We start from the raw sequence: 13910 nt of genomic DNA on the forward strand, positions 1-13910 counted from the left end.
TGTGAACTTTGAAACCTTCCAAGCCATGAAAAAAAAGACTTGTTTCTTGCGCTTAAATGTAAATTAATCACTGAATACATTGCCAGAAAACTGTGAAAGGACAAACATTTGTTATTTCATTGTGTTATGACACTGTAATAGAAGTGGATACATTTTAAGTAAGTATTTCTGTGTCTTTTTCATTTCCTATTCATATTATTTTAGTGCACTGTGATTTAGATACATAAATGATTCATTATATAAGTTTAAATATATAAATAACCTAGGGATCTTGGTGGACAGCAGGCTGTCCATGAGCCAGCAGTGTGTCCCTGTGGCCATGAAGGCCTGGTGCACATTAGGAAGAGGACTGCCAGCAGGTCCAGGGCTCTTCAGTACCTGAGGGACATGGAGCTACTTGAGCAGTCCAGCAGAGAGCTACGAAAATGATTAAGGGACTGGAGCAACTCTCTTATGAGGAAAGGCTGAGGGAGTTGGGCACTTCAGCCTCAAGAACAGACAAATAAGAGGGGCCCTCATCAATTTCTATCAGTATCTGATGGAAGGATGATGCCAGACTCTGCTCAGTGGTGCTGAGCAATAGGACAAATGGCAATGAGCAGAAACACGCACAGGAAGTTCCACCTGAAAACAAGGAAGAACTTCTTTACTGTGTGGGTGACAGCAGTGGAACAGGCTGCCCAGAGAGGTGGTGGAGTCCCCCTCACTGCAGATATTCAAGAACCATCTGGATGCAAATCTCTGCCATGGGCTCTGGATGGCCCTGCTTGAGCAGGGAGGTTGGATCAGATGACCCACTGTGCTCCCTTCCAACCTGACCCATTCTGTGATTCTGTAAATTGGCAAGAGAACATCTGTACCCAGAAGTCCAAATACTGGGCTGTTCCTACTGATAACAACACTGAGCAGCGAGAGTTGCTAGCATTAAAATACAAATATATGGCAAAACATAAAATTTTCCAAGATTGATTAAGTTACTCTTAATCTTAGTTTCTTGCATTTTGCAAGGGATTTCTGTAAGGTACTCACCGGAAGACTCAAAAATTCATTAAAGTAATCCACAAGCATGTCATCTGTGGCTAGGCATTCTTCCTAAAAATAAAACCACAAAGCACAGTTTGTAATAATCTGTGCTAATATTTGAATGCACTATTGCCTCAAATGATATTTTTTTCATGAGATATGGCATGAAAGCTTCTGCGAAATATTATTTCCCATTTTTCAAGAATATAGTCATTACATCACTGTTACATTCTAACCATTGCACACTGCCAAGGTCCTTAGCAAGGTAAATCCTTTGCCAATGAATTCACAGATAAGTAAGGAGATTGCTGAACTTGTCATGTTGAATCTTCCAGTTGTTTATTTCCTTCCTTCATCCTAATTCACTTTCATTTCCATCTTTATTATCCGTAGTCGCCTGTTAATTTTTTCTAATTATTTTCAAACTAAGTATTTTGTCTGATAAAATTTTAAGAAATTGCTCAGTAATCTATACTTACAAAAAAGAAATGAGAAAACAGACAGAGGTTTCTGAAGTTATTTTTTGCTTTTTTGCTCCGTAGTTGCATGATGAAAATTATAATCAAGGTTTATAAGCATACTTACTAACGTTTCTTCTGTTATACATGGAGGTTCTGAAAAGAAGATATTAAATATCATATGTTATCCAAGCAATACAGTCAATCTGGTTCAACTACAATATAACAAAAAGTAGTGAGGCATGACAACCATCCTGGGTATTCTGAAATAAAATAACTCAGTCTGAAGAAATAAAATAAACTAAAATAAACTAAGAATATGCTGACCTGTGTGTTGATAGATTAACTATCACACGAATTATTTAAATAAAAAGCAAGTATTATTTAAATATATTATTTCTTATACATATAAGTTAACTTCATGCCAGCTTTCCTTGCAAAATTGATAACTAGAAGCTTGGTGGTTTAATGAAAATATGTATTTGTATAAGACTCTCAAAGCTTTGAACACCAAATACTACAAAGCATGGGATAAAATTGAAAAGATACAACTGTGTTCCCAAATTATCAACTCTCATTCATTCTAGGAGATACCCTGTCTCTAGTGATGCCATTTAAAGGGAGTGAAATTATCTCTTCGGAGTGATGGGTTCTGCCGGGCCACTTTGCACCCATCAGTTCAGGGCGCCCCTCTTTGAGCCGCCGTGGGGCCCGAGCCCCGTGCGGCACGGAGCCAGCCCGGCCCTGCGGCGTACCTGTGGTGAGCCTCTTGGAGCGCATCCCGGCACCCACAGCCGCCGGCCGCGCCCGCACAGGTGAGAGCAGCGCCCGCACAGGTGAGAACAGCGCCCGCACAGGTGAGAACAGCGCCCGTACAGGTGAGAACAGCGGCCGTACAGGTGAGAACAGAGGCCGTACAGGTGAGAGCAGACCCTGCACAGGTGAGAACAGCGGCCGTACAGGTGAGAACAGAGGCCGTACAGGTGAGAACAGCTCCTGCACAGGTGAGAACAGCGGCCGTACAGGTGAGAGCAGCGCCCGCACAGGTGAGAGCAGCGCCCGCACAGGTGAGAGCAGCGCCCGTACAGGTGAGAGCAGCGTCTGCACAGGTGAGAACAGCTCCTGCACAGGTGAGAGCAGCGCCCGTACAGGTGAGAACAGCGCCCGTACAGGTGAGAACAGCGGCCGTACAGGTTAGAGCAGCCCCTGCACAGGTGAGAGCAGCGTCTGCACAGGTGAGAACAGCTCCTGCACAGGTGAGAGCAGCGCCCGTACAGGTGAGAACAGCTCCTGCACAGGTGAGAGCAGAGCCTGTACAGGTGAGAACAGCGGCCGTACAGGTGAGAACAGCTCCTGCACAGGTGACAGCAGCTCCTGTACAGGTGAGAGCAGCGCCCGCACAGGTGAGAGCAGCGCCCGTACAGGTGAAAGCAGCGTCTGCACAGGTGAGAGTTGCGCCTGTACAGGTGAGAGCAGCGCCTACACAGGTGAGAGCAGCTCCTGTACAGGTGAGAGCAGCGCTCGTACAGGTGAGAGCAGCGACTACACAGGTGAGAGCAGCGTCTGCACAGGTGAGAGCAGCGCCCGTACAGGTGAAAGCAGCGTCTGCACAGGTGAGAGCTGCGCCTGTACAGGTGAGAGCAGCGCCTACACAGGTGAGAGCAGCTCCTGTACAGGTGAGAGCAGCGCCCGTACAGGTGAGAGCAGCGACTACACAGGTGAGAGCAGCGTCTGCACAGGTGAGAGCAGCGCCCGTACAGGTGAAAGCAGCGTCTGCACAGGTGAGATCGCGGGGAGCAGCGGGAGCAGCTCCTGCCCAGGTGAGATCCCGGGGAGCAGGTCCCGCCCAGGTGAGATCGCAGGAAGCAGGTCCTGCCCCGGTGGGATCGCGGGGAGCAGCGGGAGCAGCTCCTGCCCCGGTGGGATCGCAGGAAGCAGCTCCTGCCCAGGTGCGATCCCGGGGAGCAGCTCCTGCCCCGGTGGAATCCCGCGGAGCAGCGGGAGCAGCTCCTGCCCAGGTGCGATCCCGGGGAGCAGGTCCTGCCCAGGTGGGATCCCGGGGAGCAGCGGGAGCAGCTCCTGCCCAGGTGCGATCCCGGGGAGCAGCTCCTGCCCAGGTGCGATCCCGGGGAGCAGGTCCTGCCCAGGTGGGATCGCGGGGAGCAGCGGGAGCAGCTCCTGCCCAGGTGCGATCCCGGGGAGCAGGTCCTGCTCAGGTGGGATCCCGGGGAGCAGCGGGAGCAGCTCCTGCCCAGGTGGGATCGCAGGAAGCAGCTCCTGCCCCGGTAGGATCCCGCGGAGGAGCGGGAGCAGCGCCGGGCGCCCCAGGCCCGGCCGGGCCCCGTGGCCGCCGCGCCGTTGCCATGGCGCTGCAAACACGGCCCGGGCAGCGCCGGGCCCGGCCCTGCGCTCCCTCAGGGAGGACAGTCCCACAGGAGATGCCTGACAAGCAGAAATCTGAGGGTGCTTGGAGCCAGAAATGAAACCAAACAGTCCCAGAATGTCAGTTTCTTGTAAGAAACTCCAGCATGTAAGAAAGTCACGTTTCTGTCGGGATCAGCGAAAGCTGTGTGCAAAGAAGGAATTCAGGGTTCTGTATGAGGATTTCAAAGGGATTTAGGTGTTTCACAACCAGGATCTGAAAACCATCCTACCTAGCAAGTACCTTATCCTAGAACTGTATAAATCCTTCAGGATTTTTTGGCATGAAAGTTCACTCAAAGGTTCTCTGCCGCTGCTTGTTTCCGGACCAGAACTGATTTTAGTAGCTTGGCAAAAATCCCATTGGAATCAGTAGTACAAGATGTCATGGGAGCAAGGTACATGAAGGGCTCCTTTGAGAAGCCTAATCCACCAACCGGACTCAGGAAGTGCCCCAAAGGCACTAAGACCTTGCATTCCCAGAAAACAATCATTGTGTCCCCTTTTCCCAGAGCACAGTAGTATATCCAGTTGTAACACTCAACTGGGAAAAAAAGTTTTAACTCCTACATGAATTTGGTGAAATCCAAGGTTAAGTAAAAACAGAACAAATGCACATGCCTGGGGACTGAAGCCTAAAGTCCAGAAGTTGGTGAGTGTTAATAATGAACAAGCAGCAAATCTGTTACCATAGAGGCAGGGAAAATGGCTTTATCTCCTAGAAACACATACTTTGCACCCTCTGCTCCAGATGTGCCTCTCCACTCCGGGAATGCCTGCCCAAATACAATCACTGGTCTAGCTGCTAAATGCCAGAATAATACTTCTAATTGTCTTAATGGAATATTGTTAGCTGTGAGATTAGCTTTAAAGAGTGGTTTGGGTCAGCAGGTGGGGGTTGGAGGTGTCTCTTAAGGAGACAATAGTATTCCCAAAGACCTAAAAGATAAGCTGATAATTGTTATTCAAGATACACATTTCAATATATATATCTGAAGACCATATTCAACAGAAGTAAAGAATAAAAGATGAAGATTCAGATGAGTTATCTATTTAAATATCAGTACTCTGATGAAGTATTAACTGTTCCTGCATTCTCTCTATGTAGATTCTATTAGAAAAGACATTACAAACAGTAAGTTAACATTGAATTTCCTCGTGTTATGTATCAGGACACTATGAAATGTCATTATGAAATATTTCAAATAGGTATACTTCACGTATATGTAAAAGGAATATGCATAACAGCCCAAAAATTGAAAAGTTAAACCTTTCCAGCAGGTAGAATAGCACTCCGTTGTATTATGAGCCTGTATTGGCTCATAACCAAAGTACTTATTATGATTTTAAATGTTTAAGCTAATGTTCATTCCACTCATTTTCCCCCTGCCCCTCTTTCTTTCTGATGTAGGTATAAACATAGTCTGCAGTTTATAACTTTCTCCTAAACTTCCCTAATTGTTTGCAATTTTTGAAGAAAAAACAACAGAAACATGATGAATGAACCTTTGTTTTAATTAGAAGTGGAAGCTACAGGACAGCTCAGAAACAACTGGAGTCTGGAAATGAGTCAATTAAGAAAAATAAAATTTAAAAAGGTCCTTTTCCTATCCTTCTGCCATAAGGTATATTTTGACATAAAACTCTTAGGTCTTTGTGCTGTTTCAATGTGCTTCAAAGATTATATTTAGGATTAAGCTCATCAGAAAATACATATTGTACTCTCCAATGGAGAATCTATTAGCAGTCATCATGACATTTTCATTATCTTAGTTAACAACATACATTTAAATCAAATACCTGTGTGTGTGCATTTCAGCCCTGATTTTATACTGCCAGTTAAAAGTTCATCAGCTAGTGAAGCTGAGATATAAAGATCAAGACCATTTTTCTCCTTTTTCACATTTTTCTCTTTCTCTGCTCCTATTTTAACTTTTTATTATTATTTAGCTTAGCAGGCCTACAAGATGTTTCATAAATATAGTTAGAGTGATCTATCCCAAAAAGCATCTTACCCTGTTGTAAAGATGAACAGCTAGACAGGGGAATAAGTTCTAAAAAAGGATATACCCATAAAATATTAGACAAAAGAAAGAAAAAACACTAAAACCAGGCTTAAATCATTAGAAATTTTAGAAAATGGTAATCTATCAGAAGGCCACCACAGGAAGAGGCTGCACTGGAAGACAAGTGGAAGGAAAACATCAATCGATCCACTTCATACCTGCTGGCATTTCCCTCCTCTGCTTACTTATGAAGAACTATTTGGAGAGGTGAACTTTCAGTCAAAACTTTAATCTGTACTCCTCAAATCTCTGGAATTTATGCTTTCAGCCATTTGTCAGGGTAAGGATTTCAAAGTATTACCCAGACAAAGCAGATCAAAACTGTTGAGACAACTTTGCCTGCAAAGAACCACACATATAAGCTATGTCAGCTTGCTGGATGAACAAGTTCCCTTGGGACTCAGGTACAGACAAAACATAAACTGGATTGCTTTACTAAATCCAAATGCCCCCTTGTGTTTGTAGGTGCTAACCTGTGCTTGATTCCTGGCAATGGTCATAGTAATGTCATGAATTTTCACATAGTTAATTATGTGTTCAAAAGGTAGCAAATACTCATAACAAAAATGCAGATACAGCTCTAGAGAGATACTTAGGGACACCTATTGATTTTCCATAGAAACATCTCATCTCAGGAATAAGTGGGCATTTCTTGCTGTGATACCTTTAATACCTAAATATTTTTACAGAAATATGACTTCAGTTGAATGTAACTACAGTTTCTTTTTCAGATTATTAATACAGAGATTTTAGTTTTGCATCTGGTAGCTGCAATCACATACACTGAAAACAGGTGCTAGGAAACCTATTTAAATATTGACTGCAGAAATGCCAAAGTGGGAGTCAGATTGCAAGAGAGAAGCACAAGTCCAGTGTCAGATAGCTGGCCCTTAAATGCCTTAAATTATTCTGTTGGCAAAAACACAAAGATTGTCTGTGGTGATGGTACAGCCTCTGTGTTGAATCTGATAGTCCCAGTTTATAGGCACAATTTAATGCAATTCTGCGGCTGTCAGAAAAAATTAGTGCAAACACCTCAGGAAACTGTTACTGGGAATATGAGCAGTCAAAATAGTTTGAAAAGGAGAGAAATAATATTCCTGAAGATAATCTGGGTTAAAATAAAAAAAGTAAGTGTTTAAAAATAAAATAGGAGAGGTCAGTAGCATCCTGGCCTGTATCAGTAATAGTGTGGCCAGCAGGAGCAGGGCAGTGATTGTCCCTCTGTACTCGGCTCTGATGACACTCCACCTCAAGTGCTGTGTCCAGTCTGGGCCCCTCAGTACAAGGACACTGAAGTGCTGGAAAGTGTTCAGAGAAGGGCAGTGGAGGGAATGGTTTGGAGCACATATCCTGTGAGGAGCAGCTGAGGGTGCTGGAGTTGTTTAGCCTGGAGCAAAGCAGGCTCAAGGGGAAACCTTATCATGCTCTTCAACTCCCTGAAAGGAGGCTGTCTGTTGTGAGTTGGGAGTTGGTCTCTTCTTGCAGGTATCAGGCAATAGGGCAAGAGGAAATGGCCTGAAGTTGTGCCAGAGGAGTTTTAGATTGGCTATTAGAAAAAATTTGTCATCAAAAGGACTGTCAAGCACTGCAAAAGGCCACACAGAGAAGTAGTTGAGTCACTATACCTGAAGGTATTTAAGGGACTTAAGTGGATGTGGCACTTAGGACATGGTTTAGTGGTGAACTTTGTAGTGCCACGTTAATGGCTGGACTCAATGATCTTGGTGGGCTTTTTCATCCTAAACTATTCTATAATTCCAGAAACAGCAAAGGAAGAAATGGGACTTACCTTCAGGCTATCAATATTAGAAACCTTTAACTGCAGGAAACTTTCAGAGGGAAGTCCAAAGAGCTTTACCTCTACAGAAGTCTTTATTTGGATAGTCACTGGACAATACTTGTTGACTTGTCCATGTTGTCAATGGCCCTAGGATTCCTATAACAATCCTATTCTATCAGGAGAGTGCAGAGGTGTCTTATCAAATTTAAAGGCTTTGAGTAAGGTTTTATTTCCGTTTGCTTAATATGGGTCTTGAAAAACATTAGGGAAATACAGAGACATACCTGGAAGATGAAGCAGAATTTGGAAGGATCACTTAGTAATTTAAAGTATACATTTGTACTCTACTTCTTACATGCCAAGCAGTGTGTATGCCTCCTGCATACACACCTGCAGCCATCTGTTTCCTTCATAAATTTCTGCTAGTGTCTTCAGGCATTACTCCTAGAGCTTTAGGAGAATTTCACACTACCTTTCCTAATTTTGGAAAGGAGCAGTAATGCTTAATTTAAAGACTATTTAGCAAGATTATGAAATAAAATTATTAGAAACAATAATAGAAACAGAGAAATTATTTAGGAATTATTATTAGAAATAAAGTAATTCTGTAAAGACAGAATGAAAATCAGGAATTAATTACTAGACCCACAGCTATCAAACCACGTACAAGATAAAAACATTGGTATGGTACTTAAGTCTACAGCAAGATACAGAGAACTTTTTGCTAGCAGCCCTACTACAGTTAATGTAACATATCTTTCAGCAGAAACATAGATACAGATCAGAAGAAGCTGTGACAGTTATTTCTCACAGAGATTTCACTGTCACAGGATGTATCCTAAGTTTTGGCACTACCTACAAAAGATTGCATTGTTATTGTCTATTATCTATTTTCAATGTAGATAAACTGGAGTCATGGTTTGCAATACATTTTGGTTGTCCTAATTTAAGCTTTTCAAATGTACTGCTACTTCCTACTTCTAGCTGTGCAAGTAGATTTCATGACTTTTTTTTCTGGGGTTACTCACAGCTTGGTTTATGTCAGGTCAGTTTCTTGATCATGGCTTCACAGCTGTTCCAGTCCACCAAGGTCCAATGCAAGAGGCATAATGAAGAAACTCCAGCATATAGCAATAGCATATGCCAATAATGTCAAATGTCCTTTAGCAGATCATCTCCTGGCAGTAGGTGTCAAATGCCAACAAGAAACACTAGACACATGCATGTCTTCCCCTTCTTGCTATCAAGCAGCTGTCAACAGCAGATCCCAAACCCAGGATTCCCTAGCTGAGTTATCCAAATAAAATATTACTGATGCATCAAATCTGCACAGCAGCAGTGCTGCTTGAGACAAAACATCTCACTGATCACATTTTTAGCACACTGCTGTGGCTGCTGTGAAGTTCTGTAATGAAATAGCTTGGGAGACTGATCAAGCAGAAAAAAAAGAAATCAAAAGGAAAAAAAATATTTCATGTTCCTCCACTGCAAGAGCACAGTAATGTCTACTCAACAGGTGCTGAGATTTGTATGACAATCCATAGCTAAAGGGTGGTCCTTAAGATAATGCTTCAGAAAAGCATCCAAAAATTACAGCCATCTTATTGTGTAGGTGTTTTGCTTTCCTAACTACCTACCTTTCTCCTGGACTCCAGGAGTACCTAGTTTAAAAATAAAGAATGCTTTAAGTCACCAAATCCTCACCTGGCCTTCATTAACTGTCATTCTGACATTGTTTCAAATATGTTACATTGGAATACTTAGACTTTTCCAATCTGAGTTTTAAAAAGATATTATTTTCCCTTTCTTATTTACTAAAGCTTTCAGAGCATCAATTAAGTATGAATAAAATGCATACAATGTTTTTCCTCTGGTCATTTTAAAATCATGATAAAGGAGAGGAAGCACTTGTACAGTATTCATACTTCATAAAACCATATTGGATTTCATTATCAAATACATTTTCTATACTTGGGGAATAAAGTCCAGAGCTTGCAGCTCCTGAAACTACAAATTCTCAAATGCTTCAACAGCAACACTTGTGTGAAAGAGTTATGTTTTGTACTCTAGATTGGCATGGAGACTGCTGGATAATCCAAGTCTGTGGCTGTGAGAGGAAGTGAGCCAGGAGGCACTGTTCAGGCCAGTCTATAATTCTACAATCTTGCTTGGTTGCTGTAGGACCTGGCTGTGGGCCCACCACAGCTTCACCTTGTAAAGGACGCCCTGGAGAAGTAATACCATTGGAATTGCTTTCCAGGATGCCCACTCCTCTTGCAGGCTTCAGTATGCAGCTCCCGGGGGCAGGAATTATGGCCACCACTGCTTTAAGCCATTAAAAATATTTTGCATTTGTAACATTGAGTTAATGTGTATAGGTTTAAAAGGGAAGAAATCTAGAGTTCTCTTCTGTAAGAAAAACCTTTGGTGCCCCCTTGTGATATTTTATTATCAGCATTTGAAATTAAGGGCTATTTTCAGGGAGGAAAGCAGTTCAACCTTAAGACAGTTTCATATTTAAGTAAGTTAATCAAGTAAAGCATTTTAAGAATTAGTTTGTTTTATTCATAATTATTCTGTGTTGTATGACCTTCTCCCCAGACTATTTTATGAGAACTATTTAACCCAAGGAAAAAGTCCAGAACAGGAATTTAAACAGTGTCCCAGTAAGCATTTCTGTTTGGAGCAGAAAATGGGGCCTATTATACTTTCTCATATTATGCATATTTGAGATACAGAGTCTTGAACCTTTTCTTAACAGAAACACTTCCAGCAGAAATGCTGAAAGGTAACTGCATCCCAGTAATAGTTTTTGTACATCACAACAGAGTACACAAGGGCAAACAGATAAAGGAAAATGAAGACTGAAACTGCAGTATTCATAGGGGTGCTGCTTTTCTGCATATCTTTTTAAAAGAGAAGAGAATATTAGCAACACAAGCAGAACTCGTTTTTAATAGCCAAAAATGTTGCTGTGACCACCATCTCCAGTACATCTAATCTACCAAAATGTGTACCAGAAACATGTGATATATTCAAACCAGAGGAAAATTTCATTGTTGCCCGGTAGTCTAAATATAGACTGTGTACTGAATCCTGGCAGAAAAAAGCACTTGTAGGAGATGTGTTCTTCAGGCCCCAATAATGTATTACAACAGTTCAGGAGTTTAGGAACTTTATAGTGTTCACTCAGTGAACATGAGATAGGACTCCTCCATTTAGGCACCAGCAGCACTTCAGGATTTTTGCTAAGGTGGAAGACTACTGAACAACTGCTGAGCAATTCAGCAATAATTTTGCAGCTTCAACAACTTCTACCAAACATCACTATGTTTATCTTCCCAACAAGCTGTTCCTCTTTTCCCAGTTACCATCCTTCTACCACTTCAGCTGGTTCTAGTCATGACACAGTGTCTAAGTTTAAGTAGTTTATAGAAACAGGTTTTTCACTGTGAGTCCAGAGTGAAAAACAGCAGTTGAATTACATGCACAGTTTCCACATCCCATTTGCCTACAGAGATTAAATGTACCTACAGAATTAAGACACAAGTACTGTTACAGAATTGCTTTCAGAATGAGTGTTACAGCACGGAGGGGGAAAATTAGAGGGGCTTTTAACACTTGAACTCCAGTCTTCAAGTTAGAAGTCTACTTTTATATGAAACTTTGAGTGTTTGACAGTGCTTACAAATTCATTAAAATGTCATGCCGTCAAAATTTCCTGCTGAAGAGTTGGTTTCATTACTACTCATCCATTAGCACCCCGCGCAATAAGGTCTAACAAGCATTTAGGCTTCTGACAAGTTTGAGTAAGTTCTAACACTCTCCAGAAGCTTGTCAAAGAGAAAAAAAAATGTGTTAAGTCTTTTTATAATGGGTATTTCAACTAATCAGACCTCAGAAAGTAAGAAAGTGAAAACAAACTTTGTTTCTGTTTAACCAAAAATAAACACATCATTCCCAAAAAGCCGTCAGGTTCTGCTGTGGCATCTGACAAGTGATAACAGAACCTGCTAGATATTTTGCACCAAAATATCCCATAAGATTCAGGATACAAAAAAATTTGCACCTGTAAAAATAGAATATAATCACATAAAATACTAAATCATCACAAGACTCAAGCAGAGAAACAAAGCCTGAAGCTTAGGAGAACAAAGTATGATATTACACACTTAAGGTTCAGTAGAAATTAATAGAAAAAAAAATTTGGATATTTTCAAAATTTTTGAGAAGAATGTGAGAGTACTAGTCACCAAGTAACCGAATTGTGACTGTGTAGAAGACCTATACAAGAAATGCTGATCTTAGTATGCATCGATCAAAGTATTTCTTGTAGAGAATAGAAAGCCATAGTGTTATTCTAGCTCTTGAGGAGGTTTCACTTGGACAATTGGCTTGTTGAACTGAATCAAAGAATAGATTCTGGTGGAAACAGTGAGAAGTTGTTAGACACAGTATCTGTTGTTGGATTGTCTTAAGAGATGAGACTAAATTCAGAGGATTTTTGGCAGGGAAAGAACAATCATAATATTGAGGAAGAAAAGTCTAAGGGAAGGATCAGATATACAGAATAGCTATTTTAGTAGCAACGCTAAAAAAAAAGGTAACAGGTTATGTGACTACTAGAGCAATCTGGAGTAGGTCACCAACATGGTAATGGGACAGTATTCTAACCAGTTTTAAGACAGAAAGCAATGAGTTACCTAAGAGCTTGGCTTTTCTAAGAGGTTTCTAATCTGGCACTGCTATACTTCCTCATGTTCCTATGAAAATAGAAATAAAATAAATTGCTTCTTGTATTAAAATTAATCAGAATGACCTCAATTGCCTAAGGTGTTTCAAAGAGTAACCAATATATGGAATAGGAAAATGATCTGACATATGGTGTTGAACTACTTAATTTAATGACCAAGATTTTTTACCATTTTTGGCTAGTTCGTGATAAAACATACTAACATTCCCTAGCCTATAAACAATTCCAAAGATTTATAACCATTTTTTTGACTAAGCTCTTCCGTGCTTGTCACCAAGGAAAGAATGATCAGAGACTTAAGTAATTTCAATTTCCTTCTCACAAACCGCTTGAGGTTTATGGTTGCTGCTCAAAAAAAAATAAAAGATTTATGAAGCAAAAATCTTGCAGCAACATCTGTCAGCAGCGAAAGGTTACTTCTAATAATTCTATTTTAGAATTTAAACCCACAGGTCTGGCTCAAACCATCGTGGTCAGAAAACTAAATTCATTCCCTGGGCATTTGTAGGCAACATCACTCTTCCCACTATAGATCATGTCTGTCTGAAGGGACATGAGGATTACAAAAATAAGATTTTCAGCAGCCCAATACTAACCCAAATATTATCTTGAACATTATCCCCATGTTCCAGAGGGAAAGACAATTCACTCCTCCCTTTCCAACAATCTGTTGTCAGTTGTAAGAAGAAACATTGAGCTGGAGAATAAATGTGGACAGAACATTTTAGAATACACTTGATCATTATCATTTCTACTCCAGTATTTTTGCATCCTCCTCATGTATGTTAGCACCTAGCCTCAGGTCTCCAAGAATTAATTCAGCCCAGTAGAAAAAGAAACATGAACCCCTTGATCTGCATATACTTGTAAAGTGTTTTCTGTTTGTTTTTTGTTTTGTTGGAAGAGAGGTGGGGTGGGGGGGTCATTTAGGGGGTTTAGGGGTGATGCTTGTGTGCTGGGGTGGGTTGTTAATTTATTTTATGAAGAACTTCATTTCTCCTTTGCTGTTTTATGAAAGTCCAGACTCCTGGCTTTGTGATATGTGATGGAGACTAATTGAGAGATACTGTGTAGAGAAAGAAAGCATACTAACAGGGATTCTTTACTGCCACTCTCCTACCCCAATACTTAATTTCTGTGAATAAAGCAATCATACAATGAAAGTGTTTTCATTCCTTTCACTCAAATTAAGAGAGACTACTAGATAGCTATCATATACCTTGTGTTCTATAAATGTGTAGGCAAACAGATTCATGACTTTATCCCTTGTGTCAAGGAATAAAGTGGGGGTTTTTTTGTTTTTTTTTTTAAATTATCACTGTCATAGAGAATATATTTACCCAGAGACAAGAAATCTGGTTTTGGAGTCAGTGAGGTGGGGGTCTCTGTGCATTAAGAGAAAAAAA

The 13910-nt window shown here is 41.2% G+C and overlaps 1 protein-coding gene across 2 annotated transcripts in view; it reads right to left on the reverse strand.

Annotated features, from left to right (window-relative positions):
* The window catches only part of RGS22 (regulator of G protein signaling 22), a 58764-nt gene extending 56436 nt beyond the window's left edge, over window positions 1–2328 (reverse strand). The window contains exons 1-3 of one of the 2 annotated variants that reach the window (XM_079302478.1): window positions 2237–2327; window positions 1609–1637; window positions 1030–1092 (exon numbers count right to left, since the gene is read on the reverse strand). In XM_079302478.1, coding sequence (XP_079158604.1) covers window positions 1030–1092; window positions 1609–1637; window positions 2237–2261 — 117 coding nt within the window. In that variant the 5' untranslated portion in view covers window positions 2262–2327. Of the gene's footprint in view, window positions 1–1029; window positions 1093–1608; window positions 1638–2236 lie in introns of both variants that reach the window. The other variant, XM_079302477.1, reaches the window with a different exon arrangement.
* Between the last annotated feature and the right edge of the window lie 11582 nt (window positions 2329–13910).

This window comes from Erithacus rubecula (genome assembly GCF_903797595.1).
Source record: "Erithacus rubecula genome assembly, chromosome: 3".
Taxonomy (NCBI): Eukaryota; Metazoa; Chordata; class Aves; order Passeriformes; family Muscicapidae; genus Erithacus; species Erithacus rubecula.